At 37.8% G+C, this 22,340-nt stretch overlaps 1 protein-coding gene across 3 annotated transcripts in view; it reads left to right on the forward strand.

The window, feature by feature from the left end:
• Positions 1 to 22,340, forward strand: part of SLC38A4 (solute carrier family 38 member 4) — an 84,232-nt gene that overhangs the window by 48,488 nt on the left and 13,404 nt on the right. For all 3 annotated transcript variants that reach the window (XM_072798210.1, XM_072798211.1, XM_072798209.1), the window contains 11 exons: positions 6,530 to 6,737; positions 10,612 to 10,702; positions 11,204 to 11,319; positions 14,117 to 14,190; positions 14,677 to 14,769; positions 18,523 to 18,604; positions 18,873 to 18,955; positions 19,056 to 19,114; positions 20,027 to 20,302; positions 20,413 to 20,492; positions 22,068 to 22,168. In XM_072798210.1, coding sequence (XP_072654311.1) covers positions 6,616 to 6,737; positions 10,612 to 10,702; positions 11,204 to 11,319; positions 14,117 to 14,190; positions 14,677 to 14,769; positions 18,523 to 18,604; positions 18,873 to 18,955; positions 19,056 to 19,114; positions 20,027 to 20,302; positions 20,413 to 20,492; positions 22,068 to 22,168 — 1,177 coding nt within the window. In that variant the 5' untranslated portion in view covers positions 6,530 to 6,615. The remainder of the gene's footprint in view (positions 1 to 6,529; positions 6,738 to 10,611; positions 10,703 to 11,203; positions 11,320 to 14,116; positions 14,191 to 14,676; positions 14,770 to 18,522; positions 18,605 to 18,872; positions 18,956 to 19,055; positions 19,115 to 20,026; positions 20,303 to 20,412; positions 20,493 to 22,067; positions 22,169 to 22,340) is intronic.

The raw sequence follows: 22,340 nt of genomic DNA on the forward strand, positions 1-22,340 counted from the left end.
CTGAGATCATGACCTGAACCAAAACCAAGAGTCAGTTGCTGAACTGACTGAGCCACCCAGGTGCCCCGTGGGATTGTCTTAGTCATGCTCCATATTTTATAATTTTTGCCTCCTATTTCATTTTCAGTATTTGTTGAATGAATAAATACCAGTATAAAATATTCCCACGCTTAAGTATAATCGTGCTAATAAATTTTAATAGTTATGATACAGTCTGAATGTCTCAAGGTATGTATGTACTTTGTGCTGTAGGCAAATGGTACAGAATATCTAGTTTCTCATAATATTCTAATTCCTCTTAAATTTTGCTTATGGCTATTGTTTCCTTAAAATAGGTCAATAATGGAATCTTCAGAGCTAAAGATATAAGCTATGAAATGTGTTCCAACTTTTACGCGAAGAAGCCCCTTGGCCAGGGCCAACATTAGGATTTGGGGCTGAAATCTTAAACACTGTTTTATACTTCATGGGCTATATCATGTCATCTTCCAAAGAGAATGTAATGTTTTATATCTGGCATAAACAGCATAAGATTAGGTCCCAATTTCCTTATTTGAGAAGTGTACCCACCTTGCTTACATTTTTTGTGAGTTTTGAGAATTGTAAAGTCCTCTTTTATAAAAGTTGTATATATGCATATAAAATACTATATGGCTTGCATGCAGATAAAGACAGCAATTAAATTCTAATTATTAAAAGAAAGAAGGGGGGGTGTCTGGGTGGCTCAGTCTGTTAAGTGTCTGCCTTTGCCTCAGGCCATTATCCCAGAGTCCTGGGATCAAGCCCCTAGTTGGGTTCTGCACTCAGCAGGGAGTCTGCTTCTCCTTCTCCCTCTCCCTCTGCCCCTCCCTAACCTCTCTATGCTCTTTTGCTCTCTCTCAAGTAAATAAATAAAATCTTTAAAAATAAATAAATAAAAATTTTAAAAAGAAGAGGAATTTAAATTTACTACTACATACCAAACTATGAAATGCATAATATCATTTAAATCCCTGGGAGCCTGGGGTGGCTCAGTCAGTTAAGCATCTGACTGTGGCTCAGGTCATGATCTCAGGGTCCAGGGCTCGAACCCCACATTGGGCTTTATGCTCCGTGGAGAATCTGCTTGTCCTTCTCTTTCTTCCTCTGCCCCTACTTCCCCACCCCACTTGTGTGTTCTCTGTCTCTCTCTCTTGCAAATAAATGAAATGGTTTTTAAAAATATATCATTTAAATCCTTGAATGCTGCCTTGTAGTAAATGGTATTACCCTCATTTTACATATGGTAAGACAAAAAAGTCAGATTTATACCCAGTTATATTTATCACCAGAGCCAGAGTTTCTGTTCCCTGTAGGCTTTAGTTCTCTGTGGTGGAGACAGCAGAACAGAGGTGGCATAGCAGAGAGGCCAATTTACCTCTCTGTGCCTCCATGACTTCATCTGTAAAATGGGAATAGAACCAAAATAGTACCTATCTCAGAGGACTGCTGTGAGGATTAAATGAGTTAATAGATGTGAAGCTCTGTAACAGTATCTGGCAGGTAGGTACGTAGTGAGCACCACCATATTGGCTATATTTTTCAATACCAGGTTAGCCTGCCTTAATATGAATGAGATCAGTGAGGCTCCTTTGAATAAGTATGAAGTGAAATGGTATTTAACTGAAGCCCCCAGGCCTACTGCCATGTATATTCCTGTAACCCTCTAGAGGGGTTAATAAACTAAAGCATGGAATGCAGAGCATTCCAGGCACCATGGCTCAGGTGTGCAAATGGCCTGAGGCAGTAGAACCTGGAGAGTTCCTGAAATTACAAGAGAGCTAATATAGCTAGAACATTGAGGTAGAGTGGAGAGGAGACCAGAAAAGAGGGTGAGCCATGCAGAACTGCATGGACATGTTGAGAACTTAGACTTTCTCCTAAAAACAAGGGAAAGACATGAAAGGGTCTAAGCAAATAAATATGATCTAAATTTTGTTTTCAAAGGATCATTCTGAAAAATAAAATAAAATTTAAAAGGATCATTCTGGCTGTTGTGTGAAGAGTGAATTGTGGGGGACAGGAGGCAACAGTTGACAGGGCAAGAAAAATGATGGTAGCTTGGACAAGAGTGCTGGTGGCAGAAATGGAAGATAGTAGATTAACGAGAATATACTTTGATTACTCATAAAATTCAACCTGACTTTGTAAAGGACTGGATATGGGGGTAAGAAAAGAAAATTTATAATAGAAGATTCATGCTTCTCAGATGGTAACAATATTGTTTGGATAGGAAACATTGGAAGAAGAAGAAACTGTTACAAATTGGATTTTGGACATGTTAAATTTAAGATATGCAAGCATATACATCAGTTAGGACACTGGACATATGCAGCTGAGGCTCAGAGAAGCCTGGGCCAAAGATGGAACTTGTGATATAAAGCCTTGGGAGTAGATGGGAAGAATGGGGGATTGGGACCTAGTGTTGAGGAATTCAAGCAATGAAGCATTAAACAAAATAGTACTTTTTAAAAAATATTTTATTTATTTGGACATTGCAGTCTGTTTGGGCTGCCATCTTTGCTCAGAGGATAAGGCTGTGACTTAGTCTGTAAAGAAAGCCCAACTTTACAAAAGGCATTAGGGCCTCCACAGCAGACAAAGAGGGGATTACAAGCAGGAACAGAAGCTCCACCCAAGAGGAAAATCCGTGACAGCATTTTGCTCCTATAGAAACCTCTCTGAAAGTGCCAGCTGCCATCTGGGAGTTGGGTTCTCCAGGATGCTCCACACATAGACATCTTCAGAGAAGCCACTTACAGAACCTACAAGGGAGCAACCCATTAATGAAGTGGGCCTGCAAGATTTAAGAGAATCCCCAAGTACTACCTAAGTTAACCAACATACTCTTCATTCATAAAGATGAACAGAAAACCTAGAATCCCTAAGAACTTAAGGAAAACCAGGAAGCATGAGAAGCACCAAGATGAACAAACAGAATTAACTCCAGAAAAAAAAAAAAAAAACTAATTTACAGAACAAAAGGAGCTTTTGAAAACTTCTAGTCAATGTCCTTGGGAAGAGTTGAGAAAATATTGCATCTGTAAAATAGAAAGGTTAAGATGAAAAAAGAGGAAGATTAAAACCAAGTTATTACAAATTAAAAACATGATGGTGAAAAGCAATTAGTAGACACATTGAAAAATAAAATAGATCTAGCTTAAAAGTAAACCATGCTATACATGGACTATGACTCAGCCATAAAAAAAATGAAATTGGGATGCCCAGGTGGCTCAGTGATTGGGCAGCTGCCTTCAGCTCAGGGCATGATCCTGGAGTCTTGGGATTGAGTCCCACATCAGGTTCCCCACAGGGAGCCTGCTTCTCCCTCTGCCTGTGTCTCTGCCTCTCTCTCTCTCTCTGTCATAAATAAATAAATAAATAAATAAATAAATAAATAAATAAAATTGTGCCATTTGCAACGACATGGATGAAGCTAGATAATATATTCTGCTAAATGAAATACATGAAATACATCAGTTAGAGAAAGACATATATCATGTCATTTTACTCGTGTGGAATTTAAGAAACAAAACAAATGAGCAAAGGGGGAGAAAAGAGAAAGAAGCAAAACAAGAAACAGACTCTTAATGATAGAGAACAAACTGGTGGTTTCCAAAGGGAAGGTGGAAGGGGTCTGGGGGAAACAGGTGATGGCGATGAAGGAGGGCTTGTCATGATGAGCACCAGCTGATGTACGCAAGCGCTGAATCACTATACTGTACACCTGAAGCTAGTATTTTACTATATGTTAACACCCTGGCACTTAAATAAAAATAAAAAAAAACAAAGTAAACTATGTTTTTCTACTCTACTCAATACTTTTTCAAAGTTTGAGGGCAAAGTAAATTTTTTTTTTCCAACATGAAATAACTCAGAAATTCTGTTTACAAACATGGACACATTGTATGAAAGGAGTCATTCAAGGTGGATTCCAGCACAATGCAAAATGAATTGAAGGAAAGTAGATGCAATGATGTTCAGAAGACATTGGCAGCTGAGTGAGACCCAGAGCGTGGAGGAGAAAACCATTTAGAAAGTAAAAATATGGAAAATTCCCTTGCAAAGTTTTCCTAACAGAGGACTTCTCTATCATTTATTATGTAGTCAAATATACCACGTGACTTTTGGAGCATATCATTTACACAATCGTAACATTGTAAATGTTGATAGTTGTCTTTAAGCGTTCAAAAACAATTGATAGAAAATTATGAGAGATGTCATTGTTTTACAGAATAGTATGAAAGTATCATGCATGTTAACATTGTAGAAGTATTTCATTAACTAAAACGATTAGGAGCTGTGAGAAGGACAGTTGGGACTTATGCTAATTTCCTCATACAGATCTAGAATTGATAAACCATGTCAGAGAAGTTTTAGTGAATAGTTTAAATTTAGAAAAACTAACTTTAGGGATGCCTAGGTGGCTCTGTGGTTGAGTGTCTGCCTTTGACTTAGGGCCTGATCTTAGGATCCAGGATCGAGTCCCACATCGGGCTCCTTGCATGGAGCCTGCTTCTCCCTCTGCCTGTGTCTCTGCCTCTCTCTGTGTGTCTCTCATGAATAAATAAATAAATCTTTAAAAAACAAAAACAAAAATAAAAGGAAAGAAAGAAAGAAAAACTAACTTTAAATAAAGAACTACAAATAGAAACAGTAATTGATAGTTCCTGCTCTTAGGTGAAACTGGTCTGTGTGATGGTAAGAGAAATGTTACTCATTTAATACAAGTTTTTATTTTTTTCTTTAACCATATGCTTATTTTCTATCCTCTCTGTTGGCTTTTATAATTTTTCTCTTTATCTTTGATGTTATATATATAGTACCTCGTACCAATGAATTTATTCCTCGTATTAATGGAGTACTATGTGCTTTTTTTTTTTTTTTTTTTTTAATCCTGAGAGCTACTATCTTTTTTTGGTTCTGGACAATTCTCTGCCATTATTTCTTTCTATTTTGCTTCTCCCTGGCCTCGTACTTTCTTCATATTAGGAGGCCTAGTAGAGTATGCTAAGCTTCTTATTCTTGCTCTCCCCATTCCCACATCTCTTAACTTCATATTTGTCTTTCTTTACCTATTTGTGATATAATTTGAGTGATTTCCATAGATCTTTCAGTTTCATGACTCTCCCTTCAGCTGAGTACTCTTTATTTCAATGACTACTTTTTTTTAGTATTTAGAATTCCTTTTTTGACTCTTTTTCAAACCAGCCCGATCTTCTTTTACACTCTTCTTATTTTATGGATGTTATTTCTTATATCAAATTTCCTATTAGTTTTTATTATATAGTTTTAAAGTCACTATTAGTTTGCTTTGGTTCTTGTTACTCAGGTATGCATCTTATTTCTTACGCTTACTGACACTCACCCTGAGTTTCCATGTGTGTTTTGTGTCTTTTGTAATTCGGGGCTGTGACCTCATCAAGTGTGAGTTGCCTTCTGCAGATTTGCTGTCAGGGCACCGGATTGGGTAGGCATTCCCACGTGGTTGTTTTAGATTTGCCAGAGGATTTGTGGATTTCATTTCTAGAGCAATTTTCATGTCGGTTTCTGTGCTCAGGATTTTCTTACCAAATGGGTAGTGCATATTCCAGAACCACACCTTCCAAGAGTGATAGTATTACTCCCACTATAACACTTCAACAAGAATTGACCAATTCTGGTAGTAAAATTTGAGAAGAAATTGTATCAACCACCCATTATGGAGTCATAGCTTTTTTTTTTTTTTTTTTTTTTAATCACAATGTCAGTCCACCCCTTTCCATGTTACAGTTGAGGAAAATGAGTTAAAAAAAAAAAGAAAAGTTAACTTGTATTGGGATCCAATGAATTAAAAGCCTAACAGAACCTAAAAATTGAGCCTCTTTGTTGTTAAAATGCATTTTAATTTTATATGGATGATGACAGATGCTGGTTCAAAGATAAACCTGGACTACCTTTTGTTATATTCTTAACTTTGGTTTCATGATCCAAGTGCCTGGAAAGCAGTTCCCCTAGCAAGAGCCTCCCCTGTGTTGCATGTTATCAGGTATTCTGGTGATGTGAAATCTTTCATACCCAATTAGCAAATTCAAGCAGTAATTGTTACTTCTAGTAGAGATACTGTTAGATTCTGCTTTGCCAGGTCTTTGTCAACAGTTTTACTTTCATCTTCCCTTCTTTTAAAATCAGGCAATTTGCTTACAAATAGGAAACCTTTTTGCAAATCACTTCTAGGTCTTTTTCTTTCTTTTTCTTCCCACAATGCCTAGCAAAGCACCTGCCATGTTCAGATACATAGGCACTTTATAAATATCTGCTGATTCAGCAATTTGTTAGTGACTTTCTTTCTCTTTGATTTTTCATTTTTGTATTGGGTAAAGGAAACATGCCAGACATAAATTTTTATAGGACATTTTCAGGAGCTTACTTTCTTTCCATGTTTCTATAGAGACCATATGCAAAGTATGTGATTCATATTCATTTATCTAATTTAAAGAAAATTATGATTTATTTCATATTCTGCTTCCAGAAAAGAGTGTTCTGAACATCACCCTGACGTCGAAGAACCTGAAGCTGAAGGAGCTTGTGTGTGGACAAGAGGCCCTGGCAGCTCAAATGGATCCTATGGAGCTGAGAAATGTCAACATCGAACCAGATGAGGAGGAGAGTGTCAGTGGAGAAAGTGCTCAAGATAGCTACACCGGGATGGGAAACTTAGAAAAGGCAGCAATGAGCAGGTATGGGATTAAAAATGACCAGGTTCCATGGAAAAATGTCAGGTTTATGGATGTGTAAAACAAGGGTTTTGTCAGGAAGAATTGGATTCATTACTTACTTGCGAGATAACAATGGCATCGATGCTCACACATCAACTCTCTGATCCTAAAGTTCATTATTATATCATTACTATATGTCAGTCTGATTTAGATTGTGTGTGACTAATTTAGAATTGAGGTTACAATGTTCTTGTCCCCATTAATACAGAACATTTTAAGTTATATTAGCTAATCATTTCTTTTACCTTTTGGACTATATTCCCTCCGACTCCTCTTCCTTTGACTGCCCTGTAAATGTTGCTGCATCTCCAGAATTCTGTAGGGATTCCTTGGTCACTAAAAGTGACCAGTGACCAAGCTCATTCACAACTATCAGGGTTTCACTCACTGAACGTGTGCCACATCTTCAGCCTGTTAGACTTCTCAACTTCGTTTCAGAGCACTAAATCCAACTGTCAACTGCACATCTTTACAGGGTGACTCATGTGTCTGAATTGCCTTATTTATAAAGTCAAACTTGTGGTGTCTAATATTGAACTCTGATATTTCTCTTCAAAATCTACTCCTCCTCCAGTACTTGCCACCATGGTGGAAGTCACCACTATCCTGTAGCAAGTCAGTGAAAAGACCCTGACTGTCAATCTTGAATCATCCCTTCCCCCAACTACACATCCAGTGTTCGATTATATCTAGTTGGTTCTACCTCTTTAATGTTAAAAATCCACCCTCTTCTCTGTACCCATTCTACTGCCATCTTTCTTTAGGAGCATATCATCTGTCACCTATCTATTAAAACAGCCCTTCCTGTCCTTGGTCTCCCTATCTTACATTTTGCTCTCCTCCAACTAGCTCTTCCCATCCCTGAAAAAGTAATCATTTACAATTGCAAAGTGACTCGGATTCTCCTTTGGTAAAAGGTGGTTCCCTATTAGCTGTAAGACAAAAATGGGGCTATACATTGCTTGGCATATAAGGCCTTTCATGATCTGTCCCTGACCTGGCTCTCCTGTCCATCTCTTGCTCTGCTCCCTTTTTGTAGGAAAGCCTTGTTGAGCCACTCCCAGCTCCCTGTACCTTCACTCATTCAGCTCCATCTGCCTAGAATGCCCTCTTCTTGTGTCACCCACTCACCTTCCCCTTTCTCTATTGATACCATTCATCCTCCAAAACACGGATCAAAATCAGAACTCCCATGAAGCCCTCCCTTGAGTAGAAATGACCATTTCCTTCTTTGTGTGTCCTCTCTCAATCTTTATTCCACTACCAACAGGGTAATGGCATCTGTGGCCCCAGCACGTATCACACTGCCTGGAACATAGTAGGTGCACATAGTCATTTGATAAAGTAAATTAATTTCTCATGAAATGGCATAGAACACAGATGATGGCATAAAACATAGAACACATAAGACACTGAGATGGAATTTTTTTACTAAAGCTAGACCTGAAGTAGAGAATATTACCCTCAGACAAGGACATCTCATTTCATTTCACATCATCCAGGAAAGATCATCAGGAGGAGCACTATTCTTCCTCCACGGAGCCAGTGCAGTTGACTTCCGTGCTGTTGGACTAGAGAGACAATGGAGATGTAGATCGTGGTATTTTCTAGGTTGAGCAACTCTCGAGAGGGCACAGTGAGGCAGAACACAGGGCTTTGGAATCTACAGAGTGGTTGCCTGAGTTTGGAGAAGATACTTATCTTCTGTGAGCCTCGGTGAAAAATGTGGAATGACAAACTAGCACCTACTTTTCTGAGGATTACATGAATGCCTGAAAGAGAGCTGATACCCAGTAAACTCTGGTTCTTTTACCTCCACTTTGTTACTGGGGTAAAATGACCAACTCTGAGGGCTCTTGTTTCCGAGAAGGCTGCACACAGATATGAACTCCTGCAGAGGTGGCCAGGCTGAAGGGGACGCCATCTCGAGAACAGTCCTACAGGGTCATTCAACTTGGTCCTCTTAAAGCCGCAACAGAAAGATAGGAATGCTTTTGTTAAGATTCGTACAATGTGTTCTGGACGGCTTACAGTGATTGAGCTTTTAACTCCTGACTCAAACACAGGTCATCTTTTTGCAATCTTATAATCACTTTTAAAAGATGGGTTTTGCTTATGTTTGGTTTGGATTGATGCCTTAAGTATAAATTTCTAGGAAATTGAACATAATTCACTCATTTGGAGTCATTATACTTATATTTTCAATACATGCTGGGTTTGGTATCAAAACATTTAAGACATTCAAAACATGTCTCATACATTTTATCCAGTCTTCTCATGTTGTAGAATTCATCTCATGCCAAAATAAAAACATGTGAATGCCTCGAGAGAGAATTTATTTACTTTCACATTTTAAATTTTAAAAACTACTCATGGACTAAAGGATTCTAATTTATTGATTGAGATTTTTTAAAAAAAAATAGACTGTTGGCCTTCCAGAGTTTAAAATCCAGATGACACTTTTGTTTTATAGTCCTTAGGCCTGTTTTAGGCTCCATTTCATCTCTTTGTCTATTTCCAACTATGAACATTATGTACCAGTCTCCACACAGCAAGTATATTAACTACAGACCATTAAAATAAAGCACAAAAAGGGAGCAGAGGGTGATAGGGGTTAGTACAGGAATGGAAGAAAGCATCAGAGGGCATTATGCTTCCTAGGAGGAAGAGGGGAACGCCAGGAAATGTTCCCAACTTGTACACAGTGAACATCTAGAAAAGCAAATAAAGCCTAGTAATTTTGTCTGCTGGTTCTACCTACACTTTAAAAATTGTTCTGTACTCTCCCAAAGTAACCTTGTTATCCCTCTTTCTCACAAGATATTTTCAGGATTAGCTGCTGTTATAAAGGATAATTTGTACAGATCTCCTATAATTACTAGTCAAGCATTTTAGAAATGTGGTTCTACTAGATCCATATCCTCAAAACCCCTGGCTTATAACCACAGGACCCATGTATTGTATGACGCTGTGCAGTGTCCAGCCTCTGCCCAAGTAGGCGACAGTCACAATGTTTGCAGATAGTGACAGTGTAATGTCCTGTTTCCTTCCCAGCTCCTCTACCAATTCATAGGTTTCTTTAATGTTTTTCTTAGTTTCTCATTATCTAAACAACCCAAGTATATTTTCAGAGTAGTTAAAATCTACACACTCACAAAAACAACCAAACACAACACAGAGCTGCCATTGAACTACATTCCAGCAAGGGATATGTGATTAAGCAAGTAGTGTCAAGAAAAGAAGAAAACATGAGCTATGGGGTCTTGCCTGGGACTGCACGGTGCCATGGAAGACCCTAGACTTGGGCATGCTACTTCGTCCTTCTGAGCCCGGGTCACCTCATCTTTAGAGTAGGGGCATGAACATTCCTCTCCTCGGGATATTTGAGCATCAAATGAGATGGGGATCACATGCCTAGGCACTTAGTATTTATTGATTAATACAATCATCTGATCATGGTGCAGTAGTATTGAGAAACCTCAATCGCCACTTTGTACCTTTTCTTTTGGAGGGCCCAAGATGAAAACAGAATTAGCTGTAATTATTCTCGTTTTTGCATAGTTCATGAGGGAAAGAAGAAATGTGGCTTAAAAAAATGTTTTCTTCCTTCACAACTTTTTTTCTCCTTCCCAAAGGATATTCATAAATGGAGCTCAATTGTTGGTCTGGAAGGAGCACTGGTGTGAAGGAAGAGAAGAAAGGAAAAAAAAAACAGTTTCAAATGCCTTGATTTTCCTCCTTGATTCGGTTACGTGGATCACCTGAAACATAAATATAATTCAGAGCATTTACTTCGATGTTTTTGCTTTATTTTCTTTTTTGTATGTGCATCCAGTCAATTTACTAATGAAGATGCTGAAAGTCAGAAATTCCTGACAAATGGATTTTTAGGGGAAAAGAAGCTGGCAGATTATGATGATGAACATGTAAGTGAATCTCTGCTTTCGGGTAGTAAACAGGACTTGAGGGTGCTTGATCTACCTAGTCTCTGTGGGAAAACAATGTGACTGAAATTTTCCAAGCCTTGATCAGCACATTCTCTGTTTATTCAGGCCCTTACTGGAATAAGGACTTGTTTTTCCTGTTCGCCATATGGCTACATAAATCATTTATGAAATTCATTTGTTTTTTGGAGAAATCATTCTAACCCAAATGTAATCTGCAATCAGACATGCTTTCCCTTCTTTACGTTATTCAACCTGTCTTTTCTATTTTTTTCCTGAGACCCCTTGCTGAAACCAAGCATTCCTTTGAAAATTATATACTTTTATTGAACTAACAGCTTTTATTCGTTGTGATTTTATCTTATTCTTTGATTTTGAGCTGTAACCTCCTCCAGTAAAGATAATAGTAGAATAAGAATAATTTGGAAAAGGTTCATCCTTTGGCAAATATTTGCTTAAAATGTGCCCTTTTTTTTCTTTAAGCACCCTGGAACCACCTCCTTTGGAATGTCTTCATTCAACCTGAGTAATGCCATCATGGGCAGTGGAATCTTGGGCCTGTCCTACGCCATGGCCAACACGGGGATCATACTTTTTATGTAAGCATATCTGCTTCAACGCCCATGCACACCTGGTGTTCTTTCAATTAACCATCTCTATTAACAATCTCAAGTTTGATCTTTGTGAACAAGAATGATCTGAGAAAGTATTAGCATATTCTCTGGCTTATAGACAGCAATCCGAGGACTAATCAGTAGACTAATCCTGGTGCTTGTTCAACCAACTGTCCCCACCAAATGGCAGAAAGGATATGTGGTCAACCACCCAAAGTACTGGAGCAGCCCTACCAGTTCACAGAAATCATTTTACAGGGTGATTCACCGTAAAAAGATCTTTCCCAGAAGCAGATACAACTGTTTCACACTGTGAAGAAAAGGATCCCATCCCAAGTCAAGCATACAGAGTCCTGTGTGCTCTGGTTCCATCTTGGGCCCCATCCCCTACACCCTCTAGATGCTTGATACAATGGGCACACTGGCCTTCTCTCCATCACAGAAGGTGCCTTATTCCCTGCTCATCACAGAGCCTTTACACGTGGTCCTAGAATTCTTTTTCCTTTCTTCTTCATCTAGTTAGTTAACTCCTCATAGCACAGCTTATCATCACCTAAGTTATGCCTTCGCTGACCTCCATGACTGGCACAAACACCTCATTAGACACTCCCCACAATTCTAATATTTTAGGGTAGTTGTCCAGTTTGGTTAGTATGCATCTCCCTTGCTAGACTGTAATCTCCAGAGGACTGAGCCCATGTCTGTTTTGACTCACTGTATGTCTGTATCCCCAAGACCTAGTATAGTGCTTGGCACAGAAATATTTGCAGAGTGGCCAATGTTTATTCCTAAACCTAGGTACTTGGTCAAATGTTGCCTAAGGGCAGCAGCATCCCATAGCTGACCTGGAGGGTAGATGTCATCGTCTATGACAGACAGCCACAGATGTTTGTGTGCATTATGTACAGCCTGGTATTTTCCAAGACACAGTTGGCAGTAGTGGAATTCTCCACAGGAATACAGTCTAATATTAGTCAGGCATCAGTGTGAATGCAGATTGCCATCCCTAATGCAATGCTGGTGCATTAAATAACTGTCTAAGAATGCAATGCTTATGTTATAAATATATGCTATTTATGTTTTGAACATCATTTATGATTAGATAATCACACAGCTATTTGAGGGATAAGAATCAGGCAGGACTATAAATATTTATATCGTGTTAGTGCTCTGATCTGTTGTAGGTATAATATTTTTTAGCAGAACGGATTTTTATATCAACCACTTTTTTAGGTCATGTTTGAAATAAGGTAGTTTTTTCATTCTTTGATTCTTAATGGCTTAGAGATATATTCATACACACAGTCGTGTACTTTTGTAATATGCACTAAGACAGACTGTCTTCTCCTTATTAATTATACAAACCATTACAATTAGGGTAATACCATCGATCACTGATGAATAGAAGTAAGAGGCTCTTACCCCCATCCTAGGGCCACAAGATTATTTTCATGGGAGGAAAATATTCCACTTTTAAAACCGAAGGCCTCATTTCAGGCCTAAACATTTAAGGGATTAAACTGTCCAGAGCAATTAAACTGTTAGACATCACAGGGCGTGCTCTGTGTATCCAAGGAGCAAGACTGAATTCGGCCATTTCCCTTAATTCACAGTGAATGACACAGGATTTCATTGGTTTTACTTTTAGTATTTCGCCCAAAGCAAGTATGTGGTTAGAATACAGGGGAGGCTCATTATTTTTCCAGGAAACAAAATTATGTAATCTGAATTACATCTTTAAAAACAGGTAAGTTCATGAGGCGTATGGAAACATATATGAGTAAGTCATTAGTTAGACAGTTTTGATAAATGTATTTTGTAGAAATACAAGAGCACAAAATAGCTAGAGTATATATAAACATTTGGAACTTGTGGCCCAAATGTACATTTGCAACATTGACTTCATCAGGAATTACCAAAGAATTAGATCAATTGTGGGGAAAATGTTTAATGTGTTCTGAGGGTGTAAAATAAAGAATAAGTGTTTTTTGTTTTTGGGGTTTTTTTAGATTTCAAATGAAGTTTAGTATTGTTCCTTTATTCATTATAGAGATGCTTTTATCTACACTCTTAATTTTGCTTTCCAATTCTTTTGTTTGGAGAAACACCAATCACTATATATACATAAAGAATCTGTACATGCCTGAGGACATGCCAGAAATGATTCTTTCTGAACACATACCAAAAAAGTCATTTTACTGTACCCTACACTTCCCTTCTCTCTTCTCTCTAGTATACAGGCAACTACCTGACCCTCTGGCTCACAAAGTATCTTGTCATTTAATGTGCAGGATCAGTAGTAATACAGTTAGACTCTTCATGCTTTGGCTTCTCTATTTCTAGATTTTACCTTAAGGCTTAGCCAAGCTGTCAAATAGTCTTGCGATTATAAATGTTGCTGAGAATAGCACATAAATATGATGGACATATAGCCATATGCTGAATAAGTAGATACAGTACTTGCTAATTTTGTTATACATTTAACATCTAAGTTATGGACCAGATTCTACTAGTGGGTAACATTTAAAAAAAAAAAAAAAAAAAGAACATTAAGAACTTCCGGTGGTATGTTTCAGCACATAAAATATAGCAAATTCCAGTTCTGTGACAGTAAAGGGTGTGTGTGGGGTTCAGAAAAGAATTTCTCAGCTTCCCAAAAATCCACATACTTTTAGAAAGTTAATGATTGAAAGGACCAATGCAATAATTTATTATGACATCTAACATGAATATGCCTTATTTATTATAGAAATTTATTTTCTACTCTCTATTCCCTTCCCAGAATCATGCTGCTTGCTGTAGCAATATTATCACTCTACTCAGTTCACCTTTTATTAAAGACCGCCAAGGAAGGAGGTATGCTACACCCTAAGTCCAAAATGTTCTATCTTGATTCTTGTTGAAGTATAGTTCAGTCTATAGGTCTATAACTAGAGGAGGATTTTAGTCAATTTCACATTTCATTTTCTTCTGACCCCAATGACATGGCCTCTCAATGTTTTTAGTAATTTGGGCATCTAAGAGAAGTGAAAGGCAACTGGCTCAGATTCAAGCCAAATAGGAAAAAGGACTCTTGATGGATGACAGAAATAACAGTTCTGACTTGCTGTGCAGAGCGAAGATGAATGAAGCCATTGCTTCTTGTCTGGAGAACATTTAACATATTTTGTATTGGCTTTTGAGATTGCATCTTTGGGGTTTATGATTCCTATGTGGTGTTTATGTACATATTTGAGACTCCAGTGTACAATTATAGAAATATTTTAGTCATTAAAACAATCCTTTTAAAGCGTTTTTTGTTTTGTTTTATTTGTTTTTTTTGTTTTTTATTTTTTATTATAGGGTCTTTAATTTATGAAAAACTAGGGGAAAAGGCATTTGGATGGCCCGGGAAAATCGGAGCTTTTGTTTCCATTACGATGCAGAACATTGGAGGTAAGGGCATATAGTTTTACTACTACTTAAACTTTCTAAAAAATGCTCAATAAATCAGAAAACTCTTACAGTAATGAACAAGCACTTTACATGCAGAAAAACAGCTGGTTTGTATTCAGAAATTTTAAAAATAAGGATTCTTAAGTAGATTTGCTGTCCTTCTTTGAAAATAACAACATCTAAGAAAATACTAAGTAAAATATAGAATAAAAGCTTTTTTTATTTCAAATGCTACTATGGCTTTAATTTAAATGTAAAAAAATTAAGGCGTTAGTGCTTATTCCTGTCATTGACAGAACAGTTGATGTATGACTGAGTTTATTTCATAAACCTGAAAATAAAGTATGTGAAAGGCAGAGCCAAATATGGGAGATCCTTGAGACAGCCTATATAGAGCCAGCCCACTGGAGTATCTCCTAAGAAGCTAGGTAGGCACCACAAGTCTGATAATAAAACCACAAATTCCTTGTTTCTATAAATTTTTAGGATTCCTACTAAATATAATTTTCAGAATAGAACCTATAAATTCACATGTTTAATAGTGTTTCAGGTGATATGTTTCCCCATCAGCTTCACTGGTCCTAATGGAGTCTTTGACCCTCAGAAGGCATCCACATCCACAATTTCTGTGTCCTACTGCCTATGTCCTCTTGCCTGGCCTGGAATCTATCATCACACAGGGGTGTTTACTTCATCTCCTCCTCTCCAGTCCCCAAACCTGTCATTCTACTCTTCTCTTCTTTCTTCTCTCAATGAACAAGCAGCATCCAGTTTCTTCGGCCAGAAATTGTGGGTGTAATGTACTATATGTTGGCTAATTGAATTTAAATTAAAAAAATTTTTTTCAAACCCTTAAGTAGAGAATAGACTTTTGGAATCTGATGCACCTAAATTTGAGTGTTTCTTTCACTGTCTGTGACTTAACTCCTCTAAGTCTATTTTTTCCATCTATTGAAAATGAAATATTCCATTTCACAAGGTCATTGTAAAGATGAAATCAGATAACATATGGCACATAATAAGGGTTCAGTACATCCTTTCCACCCCAGTTCTCGGATTCAATGTCTCTAGAGCCCTACTGATTATTTTTTAAATGGACATTTTTATAATTATAAGGCAAATATATGCTAATTGTGAAAACCTAAAGCATTACATAAATACATATATTATAAAGAAATGTTTATGTAAGTCACCATTAGAAATAACTACTCCAAGGTTTTCCTCTATGCAAAATTTAATAAGTATATTGTTACTGATAAAATTGGATCATTTTATAATACCGATTTGCAGCTTCCTTTTTTTTTTTTTGACAATATGCCTTGAATGAATTTGCATATTATTCTTTTAAATAGCTTTTGGATTTTCCGTTGTACAAATGTACCATAATGGGTTTACTGAATCCCTATTGATGTTGGAGTGTTTCCAGTTTTTCACTATTACTAACAATTGCTGCAATAAATAAATTTATACAGAGATCTTGCAAAGAGGTAACCCTTCTTAAATAAAATCACTGGAGCTATCTAGGATTGCTGGAATGCGGCAATTCTTTTAATAACCTTATCCAACCATACCTGTTCCTGCTAATGGTTGGTTGGTAAGCAGATAAATACAAATCATTAAGATATGCCTGGATTTTATTAATTTATTTCCACGTTTGTATATATTAAGACTATAGGCCCGCGTAGAATTTGGCAGTAATACAGGATTGCTTCATACATTTTACTGGTTTGGGGCCACAAGCTTATAAGCTCTCCATCCCCCATCAAATAGACTGCTTTACATTTGGTTCAAATCTTCAGTCTTTTCAAGACTTAAAAATGTCAGGCATTTAATAGGATCACCTCATAGCTGATCTAATTTATTTGTTTGGGTACCTGAAATAACTGGACATACACAGAGTTAGCCCTAGACCCAGTGAGCTGAAGGGCAACAGCACCGTCTGTTGCTCAAAGTGCAGCTTCCATTATGCTTCTAAAAAATGGAGTGAGCTATAATATGGTCTCTCAGTCAAGATGCACACACATGAAGGAAATACGGCTGTAAGGGAATAAAACAAAATTTCATATACCATTCCTAAAACTGTTCTCACTTTGGTTATTCTATGTGATTAGTAGCTATATTAGCCTAAGAGAAATCACTTGTATTTCTGTATTTAGCAACTCCACATTTAGAACGTTTAATTTTCTCAATCCCCTGAAAAATTAACATTTACCACAGATGTTTCAACATTAGCAGAATAATGTTGACATTACCCAGACAGGCCCGGATCATTCTAAATTTTCGAAGACCAAACACATTAACAGTGGTGACATCACTGAAAGTCAGCAATTAATAGCTCTAAAATTGAATGGTACCTCACTGAGCCAGTTAATCAGAAATATCTCCTCTGTTTGCGCTCTGTAAGATTTAGCTTTAGCCAAGGTCTTTGTAAAGATTAACCAAATAATATTTACAGAAGACACATCAGGTATTGTAAAAATCATTTCACTTCACAATAGAGAGGAAACACTGGCCTTATATTTGGGATGTGGTCTGTTGTTTTCAATCTGTGAGATCTTGGACATGTCATGTAAGCTTTCAAACCTTTATATCCTCAGCTGTGGAATGAAAATAACCTACATCTTGCTGTTTTACGTGGCTTTTCAGCTGATCAAATGGACTAGTCTGCACGACTAAACAATCTAGGGAATTGTCATCACTCTTATTACTATTGTTGGAGGTTAAAGAAATACTTCGAAACTATTAATAGTACAATTTGCAACTTAGCTGCTTTCCATGCCTATGAGCAAAAATTCACTAGACGCATATAGCACGCACTTAAACATTGCAATACAAAACTTGTCAGTTGTATTTTTAATTTAAATTAATAAAATGAATTTTATTTTTAACTCACTGGACCATGTGTCAAATTTGCATTATACTTCGCAGCATGGATAAACTTGGGAAAGAGGTGTTGCATAAATCCCTACAACTTCAGGCAACATTCATTATATGTTATGAATATGCATACATACACATTTTCCCAGGGAGAGGGTTTTATAGATTATATCAGCAGATTTTTCAGAAGAGTACATGATCACACATATATCACTTATGTGGATGCTCAAGGACTTTTGCCATGTTGTGTAATTTCTTATCTGGTCAAAGGGAGACTGGGATATAGAGAAAACAAATTCACTGACCAAGGTGGGAGAAGATGGCATCTCTCACATTCTTTTATCAACCTACTCAGCCTCCAGTTTAGATGATCAGTGCTCTGAGGCTTTGCATGCCCCTCAGGGAGGGTAAACACAGAGGACTAGACTAGCGCCCTCCTGGGGAAGCCAGAGTGGCACACAGTCTACAGGGCACTGGCCTGCAGTTCCGGCCTCTCTCCTCTGGCCCAAGCCTTTTGTTGCCAGGCCCCTGCCCAAGTGATGGATCCTAAAACAGGCGCTCAGTACAGGCCATGATGACTTATAACTAATTAGGGGGGAACTTTGAAAGAGCAACTTCACTGAAAACCTCAGAGCTGGATTAAAAACAGAATCAGCATTACTGTTAGCAGAGGTCCATGTGCAAGAGGGCCAAATATCTATTTTTGAAAAGAACTTGGAAGCAGTACAAAATACACTGGTGGCTTTTCTTTCCGTTTGGGGGATTAGATGCTCATCTTACCAGAAGACTGAATGTCCCAAATGCCGGGACTTCTCACAACTTGCCTGTGACTTTAGTGCTATTTACACCACTAAGCTATCACGTTTTCCATTTTAGCAATGTCGAGCTACCTCTTTATCATTAAATATGAACTACCTGAAGTAATCAGAGCATTCATGGGACTTGAAGAAAATACTGGGTATGTCTTATGTCCTCTCTGTAACATCTGTTAACTCATTCTACTTGGTCTTTTCTGATCCTGATTTTTTTTTTGTTGTTGAGAATGAGGGGTGGGGGGTGCACAGCAGAGGGAAAGGGAGAGAATCTAAAGCAGGTTCCACACCCACTGCGGAGCCCAAAGCAGGGCTTGGTCTCACAACACTGAGATCATGAATCAAATGTCTTACACTTAACCGACTAAGCCACCCAGGCGCACCCTAATATCCTTGCCACTCTTTCTTCTTCAGAGAATGGTACCTCAATGGCAACTACCTCGTCATATTTGTGTCTCTTGGAATCATTCTTCCACTTTCTCTCCTTAAAAATTTAGGTAAAGTCATTTTTAATTTTTATTTTAATTTCATATTCTAAAAGGTAAGCTAATTGTAGATACCGTATTCACCTTCCAGAATTTCTCTGCTAACTTTTAGGTTACCTTGGTTATACCAGTGGATTTTCTCTTACCTGCATGGTGTTTTTTGTCAGTGTGGTAAGTGATTTATTGACACAATCCCTGTAGGTTGGTGAGCACGAGACACTTAGTCCCTGAATTAGTGTCCTCATTTTTATTCAAGCATTTCACTAGCATGAAATATTTCTTGCATCACAAGCCATTTTCTTATATTCTAATTTGGAATGAGGAAAGGACAGTCATGAGTTTAAAAATAGTTGAGTTAGAATGTCAAGGCCATAGCTAATAGCATGTTCTGAGCACACTGGATGTATATTTGGACAAAAGGAATCCTTCAAGCAGTAATGTCACAACGACTTAACATTTAGAAAGGTGGAGGAGGAAGTGAAGAGTCCCAGAAGAGAAATGAGTAGGCTATAGAATTATCCATATCTACATCAATCTGCCATTTTCTCCTGCACATTCCACCCATGAAAAGAGAGTGACCCCAGTGGAATTAAAGGAGAAATCCTTCTCCCCACAGCCCCCACTCTCTACCAAAAGGGAGTTTTCTTTTTTGTAATATCATGGATGCCAAAACATATACAGCATTTCCCCAAAAAGGCAAAAGAAGAGAGGAGAATTTTTGATAACCCACATTATATTAGTTTGAAAAACTAAAAGATATGACATGGAAGGAAATGATCATCTTTCTCAGAAGAATATGAACGATGCTTAGGATGGGTTCATGCAAAATACTGCTCTGTTGACTCTCAGGAGCAACCATTGTTCCAAGTCTTTCCTTAGAGCAGAGGCTAGTCCATTTTCCCTTAGTCTAAAGGAATCCTCAGCAGAGGCCCCTCACCTCTAACACATAAATCACATATATGGATTTTTGTTTCATTGTTTTCCTTAAAAGGCTGATGATTTCTTTCTTTCTTTCTTTCTTTCTTTCTTTCTTTCTTTCTTTCTTTTTTTTTTTCTTTTTTTTTTTTTTATGACTGGGCCTAGGTGATTTACAAGAAATTCCAAATACCCTGCCCTCTGCCCGTTCTGGATCACAATGTTGGAAATCTGACATTCAACAATACCCTTCCAGTGCACATGGTAATGTTACCTAACAACTCTGAGAGTAGTGGTGTGAACTTCATGATGGATTACACCCACCAGAATCCTGCAGGGCTAGATGAGAACCAGGCCAAGGGCTCTCTTCATGGCAGTGGAGTAGAGTATGAAGCCCACAGTGACGACAAGTGCCAACCCAAATACTTTGTATTCAACTCCCGGGTGAGTGATGAGCCTAATATATAGCTGAATCTTTATTTTATAAGTTGAGATGGTTTGTGATTGTCATCTGTGTCAGATGCTACACAGGTGTTGTTACCTTTGTTTTTCAGACGGCCTACGCAATCCCTATCCTAGCATTTGCTTTTGTGTGCCACCCCGAGGTCCTACCCATCTACAGTGAACTTAAAGAGTAAGGCAACCATCATCTTAGCATTTTAATTTGTTTTGCAAATATGCTCATGTGTTCAAAGGTGCTTTATACAGAAGCACGGTTAATGGTTTTCTCTTCATTGGACGTTTGTGGTACATATCACTCATCAGTAATGTACTTTAACCAAAAAGTGTGAGTCACCCCCTTCATTGCACTACCTTATCTGCTTCCTTCACTCCTAGTTCTCCATCCTAATGGTCCACAAGAGGGGTTTCGGGCAGGAGGAAGAAGAGCCAATGGCTAGAAGAATTTTGGCTGGCATGAGGAATTTGAATTTGAATTTCGCTGGGAATGATGTCACCTCAACAGGAAATGACCACACCCATGAAGACTAAAAATTATGGTTAAGGTGGCCTTGCTAAGCCATTGATGTCACTTGTGGTCAGTCCCTAACCTTGTCTAGAAGACATTCACCACGGGGATGTGCCAAAATCTGGCCTTCATTGTCTTATCTGTACAATGGAAACACTGGCTAGACAATCTTGTTTCTTTTAGCTGAAATTCTATGATTCATTAAGTCTTTTCCCTTTGAGGCTGTTGACATCTTACTTAGGTATGAAGTACGCCTGAGCCCATTACCACAGTTTTTCCCTTTACATTTAGAGAAGGGTGTCCTATAATAATTCCCAATTTATTTAGCCCAGAAATCAATGACCCCACTCTTTATTATCCACAAATAGTGGTAACTTGCTTCATAAATTCTGATTTACCTTATAAGAAATTTTTGGAATACTTTCAATTATTTTGATGTCTTTGGTTTACTTGGAAAATCACATGTAGCAGTTACTCTATGCTTGGTTTTAGCCAAAGATCAAGAAGTGATAGCAGCCATTTCTGGGGCCTGATAATTGACTTTAAGCATCTGGGTGCCCTCCAGAATGGTTTCCAGAAGCTGTCCAGGCTTCCTGGTAGTCTGGACTCATGAAAGCTGTTTTGCTGATTCTAGTAGGTTTGTATCCTCAGTAAATCCATCTTACTATGAAATATGAAAGCTTTCTACAGTGAGAGTCAGTTTGATCTTTATCTTAATTACATTCTTGAATATCAGTAGACAAGTATATTTATGAACACAAAATAAACTAGTCTTCTAGGAAAATGATTGTCTCTAAGACTGAAGGAATAGTGTTTAAGAAATATGGAAATGGGGTGCCTGAGTGCCTTAGTTGGTTAAGCATCCAACTCTTGATTTTAGCTCAGGTCATGATCTCAGGGTCATGAGATTGACCCCTGCATCAGGCTCTACACTCAGCATGGGACTCTGCTTGAGATTCTCTCTTGCCCACTCCCTCTGCTCCTTCCTCAGCTTGTGTTCTTTCTCTCTCTCTCAAATAAATACATCAAAAAAAAAAAAAAAGGAAAAATGGAAACAAATCCTCCACAGCTCTCTCATACAAATCTAAATAAGCTATGTTTCTGTACCAGAAATGTGGGTTTATAATAGCAACACAGGCATACATTCTTTCACTATTTTTTTTAATTTAATTATAAAAAGTGATGCTTTCATAAGTTAAAAAAAAAAAAAAAAAGACATAAAGCTTGGTGTTTTCTTTTCAGTCGGTCCCGGAGGAAGATGCAAACAGTGTCAAATATTTCCATCACGGGGATGCTCATCATGTACCTGCTTGCTGCCCTCTTTGGTTACCTAACCTTCTATGGTAGGTCACTCTGTCGGTCATTTTCTTTGTGCAAATCCTAGTAGGACTGATCATTAACCCAAGTAGGTATAATTCTTTTAATTGCCCTCTATAAGCAGCATGATCTATAATATAATCAATTAACATGCTATTTTAGTCTTGTCACTGTGATCTATGGAAATGGAACCTAAAC

The sequence above is a fragment of the Canis lupus genome, chromosome 25 (genome assembly GCF_048164855.1).
Source record: "Canis lupus baileyi chromosome 25, mCanLup2.hap1, whole genome shotgun sequence".
NCBI classification, from domain to species: Eukaryota; Metazoa; Chordata; class Mammalia; order Carnivora; family Canidae; genus Canis; species Canis lupus.